Genomic DNA, 13,958 nt, shown 5'->3' on the forward strand with positions numbered 1-13,958 from the left:
TGAGGAGTGGGGACCAACCTGTGTTAACCCACTCACCTACCATAATAGCATGACAGATGTTTCCTACTTGAAGGGGTCATGCCTGGGAGACAGAGGAGAAGCGGGAGACTGACAGAATGCCCAGGAAGAGAATTGATCCACTGACTCTTTTCTGGTAACCATTAGAGAGACATGAGTTGACAGTAATTAAAATGACTTACACACTGGGATGGTTTCAAACTCAAATCTTCGACTGAAGACACCATAGCCTGCTGCTGTGCGTGCTCGAATTTGGAAGACATACACCGAAGCTGGTTTCAAGCCCTCTGCAGTTATAGATGTCTCTTTAGATTTGATAATTGTATAGCTGGTCTCTTGGTCCTTGGATCACACATGTAGACAAAATAAAAAGAAGACAACAAATGAATTAAAAATGATGGCAAAACTTTAGACTCAAAGACGAGAAAAAGATGCAGAAACTAACAGATTTTATATTAGTGCAAATATGATAATTTTAGAGAAAAAAAAACCCCACATATCCTAGAGTGCTAGCTATACAGAATGCTATTTTCTAGAACTCAATTTTCCACCCATCCACCACTTGCCCTGAGCAGAAATAGATATGGAAACTTTAAAAGTACAATTTCTAAAAGACATACTATTTTGCAGACTCTATTTTAGTATTGCTAATTGTGTGCCTGTTTTTCTCATAAATGACTTATTAGAGTGCATCTAACATGCAGAGAAAGGTGACAATGTCCACTGTACTGCCAGATAAGACATATATCTTATCTTTAGTGAATTTGATTTCTAATTATATTTAGGTGTTGGAAGAAGCAATGAGTACTTCACTAGAGAACTTTAATTTCAGTTCACTATGTTGAAATGGAATTTTAAAGAAAAAATGAAAATTAGCCAAGTATTATTTTTCCTTTTAAAAAACTTTCTAGTTTTTCACTTTTATGAGTTTGGACTAGGTTACTAGTGAACAGAGATGGAAGAGGAAAGGAAAAAAATCACTGGAAAGATAGTTCTAGAAAGTGAAACAAAGAGGAAGTATTCCTAATTTGACTAGTAACAAAATTCTAGACAAAATATCTATAACTCCTCATTATCTCTGAAGTTTATGATGCCAAATAAAAAATTTTAGATCTATAAAGATTTAAAACACAGTTCCTGTTTTGAACTTTCTCTTCCTTTATATTTTTATGTATGATTCTTGGCTAAACTTGTTTTTTCCTTAAGGAAATGTATTACATTTATGATTGATATTATAGGATGAATTAAAGATAGGTTATAGTTAGAACATTTTTATTTCTTTTTAAGAACTGATCTTTACATACAATAACTGGTTAATGACTACAGGTCATTGTTTTCTAAATATTTCAGTGAAAATTTTGTCTTTACTAGCAGAAAAATGTATTTTTTAAAAACGATCTAAGGGGACCAACATGTATTTATCTTTTCTAAATGAGAAAACAATTGAAAACATGAATATAATATTTACTTCTCAACTATTCTTGAGAAGAATATGCCAAACTCAGTAGGGAGTTTGGGAATTCCCTACTCCAAACTTATCATTTGGATGATGATATGAATATGGTTATTATTTAATGTTGATAATGCTATGAACACACAAAACAAATGCAAACCACACTCATTGTCCCTTGAAGCTCAACATTCAGAAAACAAAGATCACGGCATCTGATCCCATCACTTCATGGGAAACAGATGGGGAAATGGTGGAAACAGTGTCAGACTTTATTTTTGGGGGCTCCAAAATCACTGCAGATGCTGATTGCAGCCATGAAATTAAAAGACGCTTACTCCTTGGAAGGAAAGTTATGACCAACCTAGATAGCATATTAAAAAGCAGAGACATTACTTTGCCAACCAAGGTCCATCTAGTCAAGGCTATGGTTTTTCCCGTGGTCATGTATGGATGTGAGAGTTGGACTGTGAAGAAGGCTGATCGCCAAAGAATTGATGCTTTTGAACTGTGGTGCTGGATAAGACTCTTGAGAGGAGAATGAGATGGCTGGATGGCATCACCAACTCGATGGACATGAGTTTGGGTGAACTCCAGGAGTTGGTGATGGACAGGGAGGCCTGGTTTGCTGTGATTCATGGGGTCGCAAAGAGTCAGACATGACTGAGCGACTGAACTGAACTGATGCTGTATTTTTAATGTGGACACTGAAATCAGGTGCTAAAGTATAGCAAACCCATTTTTATTTTTATCCTCAGTTTCCTTATCTGTAAAATTGGGGTAGAAACTGGTACTTGAAAAAAAAAAAAAAAAGAAACTGGTACTTGGATATCCTCACTGAGCATGAAACAGATAACGCATGTGAAAGCACATAAGACAAGTTTTAATGTAATAATAACTTTTTTTTCTAATTTGATACATCAAAGTCAACTTCTATGAACTTCTAACCAAGTTCTATGCTACAAAAAAATAAAATATACAATGTATAAATATGTTTCTCTTAAAGTAGTTCACCATTCTTCATTTAATACATTCAAACATATAACATTTTCTTAGGGTTAATACTTTGGCCACCTCGAGTTGACTCACTGGAAAAGACTCTGATGCTGGGAGGGATTGCGGGCAGGAGGATAAGGGGACAACAGAGAATGAGATGGCTGGATGGCATCACCGACTCGATGGACATGAGTTTGAGTGAACTCCGGGAGTTGGTGATGGACAGGGAGGCCTGGCATGCTGTGATTCATGGGGTCGCAGAGTTGGACACAACTGAGTGACTGAACTGAAATGAACTGAAGAATATCCAAATTTCTTTCCAGGTAAATATCCTTTAAATTCTAATCCAAATTTCTGATTTACTCTACATAAGCAATTTATCTTTATTTTTTAATGAACATATTAATTTAAATGCCTAGTCTTTAAAGTGTTTAGGAAATTTTTTAAATAATTTTGCAAAGAATTAAAGTAGATAATTAAATTCTATAAACTTTACCTAGTAATGTTAGCCATTTTCTCTCACAAATATTTAAAATCTCCTCTTGTCTACTCTAGTACCTCTTCTATGTGCTAGAGGTAGAGCAGTAAAAAAGTAGACAATTTCTTGATGTGTTCCTTTAAAAAGGGGTAAATAGCTTCTATAAGCTATTGTAGTTACTGATGTTCCGGGTATACTCGAGTTTGCCACTGAGTGGGCAAGACTTTCTCAATAATATACCTTACAACTTGGCTGTGATTGAATCAGAAATTTTCAGTAAGAAATGATAAATTATATATTCACTATTTGTAATTTACAGGGAATTTGAGTTGGTGAAAAAAATCTAGACAAAACTAAAGATTCTCTTATATTTGATATAATTTGGATTTTTACATGAAGTATAAACATTTATATGTAAAGTAAGATGTTCTTTTTAATGAAAAAAGCATAGGAATATCAGGGTTAGAATTCTAGCTGTTATTAACTAAAGTTTGTGTGTAAATGTGAGTATGCCACTCAGCCTAAGCTTTTTTCTTCTTTAGAATCAGATGAAATTATTTATTATGAGCTTTGTGAGGACACAGAGATAGAGATAATATACACAACACCTAGCACAATCTTCTGGGCATTACAGCTTTGATTTGCCCCTATAACATGACGGCAAATTCTTCTACTCAAAAGAAAAACATTAAAAATCTTATATGATTATAACTTCTAGGTATTAAAAAAAATAGAAATTGATAATTTCATCAAAAAAGAAAAAAAACACTCAAGGAAACTGGAATGCTATTTCTTGAAATAAAGTATAATCTGCTATCACTTGAGCACAATTATACAACATTCCATCTGATTATTAACATTATGCATGTCTCAGTGGCTCGTCATCACAGATCTAACTGTACATTGTCTCTCTGAGTTAGTTGAGTAAGTTATCAAGGGGACTTAGTGAAGCTTATGCTAAGGGATCAAAACCCATAAATACACATTTTAAATCATTTAAGTATTTTCTAAAATTTGCTTCTGTTCCACTCCTTTAAATCATACTCAGAATTTCCACCATATCACAAACTATGTACATATCTTCAACACCCACGACCAAGTGTTGTCGAGTCCTTGGTCGGGACAGTGGCTTTTGCTGCCTTTATGTTCCAGCTGAGCAAATGAGCTACATTCCCCAGCTGCTTAGCAAACATTGTTCACAGGCAGCAAGGGGACAGCCTTCGCAGAAGGAGCCAGCTGGCAAACACCCTGCCAAAGGGCAGCTTCCCTTTGCCTCTGTCTTTAATTAAGAGGTGGCAATGGGCCCATCACCATGCAGGAGCAGAAAGGCCCAACGACCTCTATTAGAGCAGGGCAATCACAGGCAGAAATGCCAGCTGGCAAATGTGTGAGCCCTGGAAAGCTTTGCCACCTGTGTCTGGCCAAGAGCCATCCAATAAAATGGTGATATCATTCTGAAGATTCAAAATAAGCCCTGGCAACCTATCAGGACCCCCACCTCCATACATGGTATAAAAGTTCATGATCCTTTTTTTTCCCTTTTGAAAGTGTTTAAAAAAAACCCAAAATTTTTTGTGTATTTTATTGGTATGCTCAACAATTTTATTTGGCAAAAGTCTGGAAATTAATATCTTCTCTGTAAAAACTGACCAAAAGATAATGATAACTTCCCCAAAATAATATATAAGGGCTTTTGCTGCTTTTAAAGCATGTAGGTTGGCAACTTTTATTCATTTATTGAATATGTGAATAGAAATCTTTTTTACCAAAATAATTTTTTCTTGCTTTGAGTTGTACAGATAATAGAATGTATTAACACAGCATTAAATAGAAAATTTTAAGCATAAAGCCAAATCTTACTGAAACAAATATTACAAAAAATGGACTATAACAAAAATATTTCCGCAACACAGATACGATTAATTAGAATAAATATTAACAGACAAGGGCTCTGCCCTACCACTTGTTGAGTAAATCTTTGTTTTAACAGAAGCAGCAGTTTAAATGAAAAAAAAAAAAAAAGATAAATACTTGCTCCTAAGGATTATCATGTATATGAGACTCAGGCATATACTGAGAAGCAAGTGTTAAAACAATCAAAAGTAGCCCATAAGGGGAAAAAATAGGGACAATTTCCTCAAAGACAAAACAAACAAACAAACAAAAACCCCACTAAACTCACAGGTTCAGCTATGAATAGTTGTTTCAGGTAAAGAAAAACCAGGCTGAAAAATAAATAATAGTCAAACGTTTACTGTTCCTGCTGAAAAACTTTATTACATCTAAGGTATGTATATTCAGGTATATTGACTATATGCAACCCCTTGGACTACAACAATCCATGGAATTTTCCAGGCCAGAATACTGGAATGGGTAACCATTCCCTCCCCTAGGGGATTTTCCCAACCCAAGGATCAAACCCAGGTATCCTGCATTGTGGGCAGATTCTTTACCTATTGGAGTGGGTAGCCTATCCCTTCTCCAGAGGATCTTCCTGATCCAGGAATCAAACCAGGGTCTCCTGCATTGCAGGAGGATTCTTTACCAGCTGAGCTATCAGGGGAACCCCGATTCAATTATATAGGTTTTTTGGTGTATCAGTTCAGTTCAGTTTGGTGTATAGCTATTCTAAAATGAAAGTATGAATCTCAACTTATTTTAAAATCAACATTAATTACAATAAAAATCTGGAAACCTAAATTGTTTACAAAAGAATTCATAAATTCATATATTTGCCTAGCTTTGAATTAATGTGCAGTAATAAAGTTTACAAAACTTGAAAAAAGAAATGAAAAACTAAACTAATTATTTTTGAATACAGCATGTGTTTGTAAACTTCTAGCATCAGCAATTCAGTTTGAACCATGACTCCCAGAGAAATAGCACTGAAGTATATTAATGCTGTAACAACGTTTTACTTGATTTACTCTATTTTTTTCAGTAAACACTGTACACCTTATCTTGACAAAGCTTTGTATCAAAGTATTTGCTTAGAACATTCTTGGTGAATAATGTTATTTGATAATATTTTTTTCTGAAATATAAATATCTTCATTTATGTTCCCTAATAATCCACTTAGTTACATTTAATGCTATCAATAAGTCATTCATAGACAATTATTTCCAAAATAATAATTGAGTTATTTATCTATTTATAAAATCAATATATGAACATTGTAGAGACATCCAAAACCTAGAAAAAAGATGAAGATAGCCCCACTTACCCCACATAAACTCTATGTTTCGTTCTCTGTTGCATCTTTGCACAGAGAATTGTTGAATCCATGATGAAAGAAGCAAAAAATGCTATGAATTGCTTCAATGTGTTTTAATGCATTTACTTATAATGCTTATCTATCATATACGTGGAATTCCAATTTTAAGTAACTTTCATTAATAGGAGATCAGTATTTCTCGTGATACTTTTGCATTAATATAAGGAAAACACTTATTCTCCTTCTTAATTCTAGCATCCTAGCTTGGACAATTTCTTAGGTATTGTAAAGTGAGTTTTTAAACTTCCACCCTCTTCACTCTTCCCTAAGAGAGGAGCGATGTCTCTGGGAGTTTATGAGAATCAGCTGGATAAGTGTGGCTTCCCTTCGCTTTTGGGATCTGCTTCTTAGCATTATGTCAGCAATCTTTTCTACTCCTACTTCTATAGGACATACACTTCTGGGCCAGGGTCTCCAACCCACCTCTTAGAGTCTGGTTTGAACACTCATCTATTTTTATCCCTGTTCTATTAGAACTCAAGCTGTTCTAAATAGTCCATGTCATTCAGATCTAGTCTGTACAAAAATCGCAATACAGTATGTTTCCTACACACAAATGAGTTCCATTCTGACAGCCCGTTTGTAAGTCCTTATTTGTTTTTAAGTCCAATAAATTTAGCCTAGGGCTTCCCCAGTGGCTCACACAGTAAAGAATCTGCTGCAATGCAGGAGACCTGGGTTTGATCCCTGAGTAAGGAAGATCCCATGGAGAGAGAAATAGCAACCCACTCCAGTATTCTTGCCTAGAGAATTCCAAGGATAGAGGAGCCTGGCAGGCTACGGTCCATAGCGTTGCAAAGTCAGACGTGACTGAGTGACTAACAAACAAATTTAGCCTAGGTACCCAAATAACACAAATCAGCTATATGGTATTGTACCATAATGAGTTTATAATACCTTTCATACAAATAATACATAAAAAACAAACACAAAAATAAAACATTTTTAATCTTACAGTATTATACTTTGAAAAGTACAGTAGTACAGTACAACAGCTGGCATACAAGAGCACATTCACATCTTTGAATGATTGCAATTTAAAGGTTCATATGTAGGGAACTTACTGTAAGATGGGAGTGGAGGTTAGAAAATCTAATCTAACATAAATATAAGCCAAATACACCAGTTCAGCTTTAGAAATTATAAGTGCATCCTTAGTTTCTACCTGTTTATTCCTTTATCAATAGCTTATTTGGTCGTGGATTCAGAAAAGAGAAAGAGGAATGATTATTGCCTTTAGATTTCAACAACTATTATGGCAAAAGAACAACTCAGGGAAGAAGAGGGAAATCAAGAAACTATAGGGAATGTGAAGCATACACTTCCAATTTTATGCCCTCAAATTTTAAAATAAATTTTATGCTACAGTGTTAGACTTTTGGCATAGGTTTTCTAAAATTATAACGTATATATACATGCTACCTGCTGATACTTCCAAATACAATAGGTATTATGCAGGGTTACTGGCCATGAGAATGTGTTTTTCCCTATAGTATACCACAGTCACTGCTGAAGGTTAACAGCTTCATCATTTGGGACACTTTGAAAATGTTCTGTGACTTTATCTTTCAATGCTGTGAAGCCTAGTGAAGCTGATGCTAGATTACATTGCAGTATCCCGGCAGTGTGAACTATTTGGAAGCAACAGAACACAAATAAAGCACTCCCTATACACGTCTGGCCTTCATAATCATGACTGAAAATCAACTGTCATGGATTTACACCTAAAATTGTAAAATGCTTCTCTACAAATTGGATAACTGCAGTTGCTAAAATTAAAATGAAAAAGGAAGAAAGGACATTTTTTATTCTGTTAGTCCCACCTTTTCAAAATATTTGATTTCATACTCCAGGATGATTCCATTGGGGCGATCTGGCTCTTGCCAAGACAAGGAGATGCTGTTCTTAGCAATCTTCCCCTTTTTCACATTGGTGACTGGAGAGGGGGCTGCAAAATGGAGAGTAGCATGATTAACAGAGCCTTAAAATTACACCTGTCTATCATGTATATTGGCACACTTGAATGTAATATAATAAATATATCAAACACTTAACTTTTCATTTTACCTGGAAACAGTTATTCTTTACATACACATTTTTATAGATTTAGAACTGTTTTAAAAATATAAATCAACTTATATCTATAATAAAATTATAGTTACACAGAATCTTAAGTCCACATTTTCTCTATAAAGTTTAGATATATGAACTATCTTCTTTTTATAGAATAAAGATGTTCTTAATGACCTTATGTCTATTCTCCTGTGTCTCCTGCAATGGCAGGCAGATTATTCACTGTTGAGCTACCAGGGAAGCCCTATATGTTATATACATATGGATGCATAGTATTTCTATTTTAATTTCCAGCAGTATTCAGTCAAAATAATGCACTGTAATTTGTCATGTTTAATTATCTTTTCCACTCCTCAGAAAATGTAATCAAATCAGAGGCACCACTTTGAGCAACAGACAGCAAGAACAAAGTTGAGAACTATTTACAGGGCTCCATGCTAGTGTAAAAAGGGGATGGGAAGAGGCTTATCATTTAAAAACAGAAGTGACATTACGTCATTCCTCTGCACCTCTGTGTCTCACTGCAGAGTAAAACCCAAATGTGGAAATACACACAAGCATCAGTACCGTCTGGCTCACTGCATCTTCTTTGACCTCACCACCTCTTACTTCTTCAGCAGCTCCGCCCAGGCTGGTTGCCCCAGGCACTTCTGACACCTTCCTACATAGTGTTAGCTGCTCAGTCGTGTCCAACCCCATGGACTGTAACCCGACAGGCTCCTCTTTCCATGGAATTCTCCAGGCAAGAATACTGGAGTGGGTTGCAATTTCGTTCTCTAGGATGGCTGCCCCAGGCACTCCTGACACACTCCTGCCTAAGGATTTCCTATCTGCATCCTCTTATTCAGAGGTGCTTCTCACGCTGACTCAGAGCTAGCTCCCTCTTCTGGATTTCTCACTGAGACCTTTCCTGTTTGCTCTCTCCCTTAGCCCCCTTATCTTGCCACATCCTCTGATCTTCACAATTTATTTTTTCTTCTATTTCTTGTAATTCTACCATCTAATATTCATATCTTATTTTTATATGAATTCTTCCTTATTTCTATTTGCTTTTTTCAATACTCTCAAGTAGAGTGTAATTTTTATGAGGGCAGTGATATTGTTATTCTCATTCGTTGCTGAACCCTGGCTCCAGAACAGCACCAGGACAGAGGAGGGTCCAATAAATATGTATGGAGTAAGTGAGTGGTGGTAAAAAGTCAAATACGGAGGAACTTTTTATTTTTTATTATGCATTATATCAGCAAACTCATCCATTCAAAGTGGCATGTCTTTCAATAAAATTAAAATAGAAACAACTATCTGTAAGAGCAAAGTCTGGTAACTGTCCAGTGTCTTATAAACCCATAGCTTATATTGACTTTGATACTCTAATATGTACTTTTATTCTTTTAATCATAGGTCTTTGTGGTGTTCAGATTCAGAGAATATATAATTTCAGCTTTATCTTCTATTCCTTTTAAAAAATTTTTTTTTAATTGAGGCTAATTGTTTTACAGAATTTTGTTGCTTTTCTGTCAAACATCAATAACAATCAGTCATAGGTTTATATATGTCCCCTCCCTCTGTCCAGCTCCACAAATTTTCTGGACTCTGGTGGCTTGGACGGTAAAGAATCTTGTCTCCAACACAGGAGATCTGGGTTGGGAAGATGCCCCTGGAGAAGGAAATGGCTACCCTGGATGACTCCATGGACAGAAGATCTGGTGGGCTACAGTCCAGGGGTTCACAAGAGTCACAGACAACTGAGAAACTGAGCAACTTTCATTTTGGGCATTCCCTGCTGGCTCAGATGGTAAAGAATCTGCCCAAAATGCAGGACACCTGAGTTTGATCCTGGGTCTGGAAGATCCCTGCCTGGAGAAGGAAATGGCAACACACTCCAGTATCTTGCCTGAACTTCCCAAGTGGCACTAGTGGTAAAGAATCCTCTTGCCAGTGCAGAAGATGCAAAAGACACGGGTTCAATCCCTGGGTTGGGAAGATCCCCTAGAGTAGGAAAGTGGCAACCCACTTCTAGTATTGTTGCCTGGAAAATTCCACAGACAGAGGATCCTGGTGGGCTATGGTCCATGGGGTCAAAAAGAGTCAGACAGGACTGAGCGACTGAGCATACATACACACTACAAACACAAAGTGTGTGTACAAAGCCAAAATTGTTTAAAAAGTAGTTTTGAAATTGAAGTTTATTTACTTTCATGTAAATCCTTTACTTGACTGGTGGTTCTCACAGTCACATTCTGGAATAAGTTCAGAGTCCCTTTTGATTCCTTCATGAGGGAAAAGTCATTCCATCTTCTGTACTGTGGACAAACCATCCAGAATACAGGGAAAGAAGGAAGAGCAAGCCATAGACCCCCGAGTTCATCATAGTGTTTGCAGCAAAGCAGCAAATTTACTGACTGGTGGTTCTCACAGTCGCTTTCTGGAATAAGTTCAAAGCCCCTTTTGATTCCCTCATGAGGGAAAAGTCATGCCACCTTCAGTAATATGGACAAACCATCCAGAATACAGGGAAAGAAGGAAGAGCAAACTATAGGCCCACTAGTTCATCATAGTGTTTGCAGCAAAGCAGCAAATTTACTGAAGTAGAAACAGGAAGAGAGAATTCAGAAAGATAATAGAATTTTTTTTAATACACTTTGTTCGATAGTGTGTATCTGTATGAATCACATAAACTACACTCACTGTCCCATTACCACTATATATGTGTTGCATTATACTTTAGTAAAGATGCAAAGACTGTTTTTAAAGTTCTTCATTCATTTCACTACTTTGCAGACATTCTCATTTTGGCTGATGTAGTTTTTATAGATAGGTTTCAGTTTTCACTTAATGAACTGACGGTGTTGCCAACTTTCTATTCAAAACTGCATTTAATATGTATGCTCCATGAAGGTAGGGATTAATTTGATATAGTTCACTGCTATATTGCCAGCACCATAAAATTAATTGGCATATAGATATTTCATAAATATTTGTTGAATGAATACATGCATGAATGAATGAGAAATACATACATCATCAAGCATCATTCAAAACAAAGTTTATTTCATCTTACATGCATATACTAGGATCCTATTAGTTGGGAACTTGCATTTTATTTAAAATAATCCATTCTTCAATAAAATAAAGAACCATTTCAAAGTGAAGCTATCAAATAAATATCAACACAGACATAATCATCCTGAAATGGAATTCTCTGTTATTTACTTAAATCCATCAAAGTTAAGCATAAACCACATGACTTTCAAAGACTGTTTGATTTAATAAACACCATTGTTTTCCATACTTGGTTGTCTCAGAGGCTAACAAGTGCCCTTTAAATCATGGTTCAGAATGGAAGGAGAAGAGAAGACCACTTCTCAGCTCAGAGTAGTTCAAGAATAACTTGCTTGCTGAAGAGATAATCTCATCGTCATTTGGGTAAGCTGATCAAAGTGGGGACACTGACAGCTCCTGGGGCATAATGATGACGTGCAAATTGTAAATGGTAGAGATAATATGTATATTAAAGTAACTGTAACAAGATTTGTCAGCATCAAGACAAGTTTAATTTATTTCATTTATCTCCCTTACCTGTTGTTCATCCTTTATCCACTAAACCTTTTATTAAGTAAGCCTGGAACAAACTGAGAATGATGGCACAGAGCATTACTGCCTGTAAAACTTGCTGGATGATGTTAAATCATAAATATTACCATACTAGGGTGTCCCTTGTGTCTCAGACAATAAACAATCTGCCTGCAATGCAGGAGACCTGGGTTCAATACCTGGCTTGGGAAGATCCCCTGGAGGAGGGCATGGCAACCTACTTGTATTCTTGCCTGGAGAATCCCCATGGAGAGAGAAGCCTGGCAGGCTACATCCATGGGGTTGCAAAGAGTTGGACACAACTAAGTGACTAAGCACAGCACAGCACAGTGTAAGAACAAAAATACCAGAGAAATAAAGTTGACTCAGTTCAGTTCAGTTCAGTTCAGTCGCTCAGTCGTGTCCGACTCTCCGCGACCCCATGAATCACAGCACGCCAGGCCTCCCTGTCCATCACCAATTCCTGGAGTTCACTCAAACTCATGTCCACAGAGTCGGTGATGCCATCCAGCCATCTCATTCGACTAGAACAAAATAATTTGCATAAGTTTTAAGTTTCACCTTATGGATATGTGGGAACATTCCAAATTGCTTCTAAGTATTCTAGCTTACATATTGGAAGTGAACTTTGAATAATAAGCAAGATGTTTATCCTTTAGACAGTAACATTTCCCTAATTCATCTAATTGAATTTAAAAAACTTAAATAGAGAATGATTTTATATTTATAGAAAGATTATTAAGGTAGTACAGAGAGATTCCATGTATCCCACACCTAATGCCTTCTATTTTCATTTTAGGATGTTTTAGAAGCATCCTAAGAAACAGTGGATGTACATATATGTATAACTGATTCACTCTGCTGTACAACAGAAAAACAACATTGTAAATCAGCTATAACCCATAAGAAACAACTTACAACAGTATAGTAGATCTCCCACAATTAATGAACCAATATTGATACATTATTATTAAAGTTCATATTTTATTCCAATTTCCTTAGGTATTCTTATTATTCTTTTTCTTTCCCAGGATCCCACTCAGCACACCATATTACATTTAGTCATCACGTTTCCTCAGGCTCCTCTGGGCTATAATAGTTTCTCAAACTGCTTGATTTGATGACTTCAACAGTACTGAGGCATATTGGTCAGGTATTTTGTAAAGTATCTCTCAGCTGGGATTAATATGATGTTTTTCTCATGATTAGACTTGAGATATAAGTTATTTTGGGGGGAAGGTACAGAGGTAAAGTGCTTTTTCCATGACATCTAATCAAGGGTACAGGCATAACTCATAAATATTAGGTTAACTTTGATCACCTGACAGAGGTAGCATTAGATTTCTTCACAGTAAAGTTATTCTTTTCCCAGTTTTCCATACGCTTGGAAGAAAGTGACTATGTGCAGCCCACACTTAAGGAAGGTAGAACAATTGTCTACTTCCTTGAGGGTGGAGTATCTGCCCAAAGTATTATCTATTCAACCCTATGTGTTTGCTTCATCATTTATTTATATTCTTGTGGAGTACACACATATGGATTTTTTTATACTTTAGCTTATAATCTAATACTTTATTTTTCATTCAAATTGTTAAAGTTTTGGCCATTGATTACTCTTTCAGTTAGCTTCTATGTCTTTTTGACATACCTCTATCATTATGGGTTTTCTGTCTGTATTCTACATCACTTTCTTACCTCTTGGCACTGCAAGACCATATGCTTCAGCCTCATCTTGTTTCATTTACTGGCCTCAATCCTAGAATAAGGCATTTCTCCTAGGAACACTGGTTTCCTACACTGGAGAATTCTACTGGACACCAAGGTCTGGATTACAAGTGTGCTCCTTGCACACTTTTTGTTTTGTTTCTTGGCCCTCTTGGATAACAAAGCCAGGAAATAAATGCATGTATGTTAACCTGTGTATACCTATAAACATTTCTAAATGTAACTATAGTTATTTGTGTATATACCTACATATATATATATATATATAAAGCTAAACATGAATATACACTGATGCCACTAACTCTAATCAGCAATCACACAGGTTATTCTAGCCTCTTTAATTTATCTG

General features: G+C 36.0%; 1 protein-coding gene across 1 annotated transcript in view; it reads right to left on the reverse strand.

Moving 5' to 3' along the window:
* Window positions 1-13,615, reverse strand: part of LOC129562016 (ephrin type-A receptor 5) — a 110,623-nt gene extending 97,008 nt beyond the window's left edge. The window contains exons 1-2 of the mRNA XM_088836123.1: window positions 13,580-13,615; window positions 201-360 (exon numbers count right to left, since the gene is read on the reverse strand). Of these exons, the coding sequence (XP_088692249.1) occupies window positions 201-360; window positions 13,580-13,615 (196 nt within the window). The remainder of the gene's footprint in view (window positions 1-200; window positions 361-13,579) is intronic.
* Window positions 13,616-13,958: the final 343 nt, after the last annotated feature.

Source organism: Moschus berezovskii, chromosome 5 (assembly GCF_049115385.1).
Source record: "Moschus berezovskii isolate FMDL1 chromosome 5, NW_MosBer_1.0, whole genome shotgun sequence".
NCBI lineage: Eukaryota > Metazoa > Chordata > Mammalia > Artiodactyla > Moschidae > Moschus > Moschus berezovskii.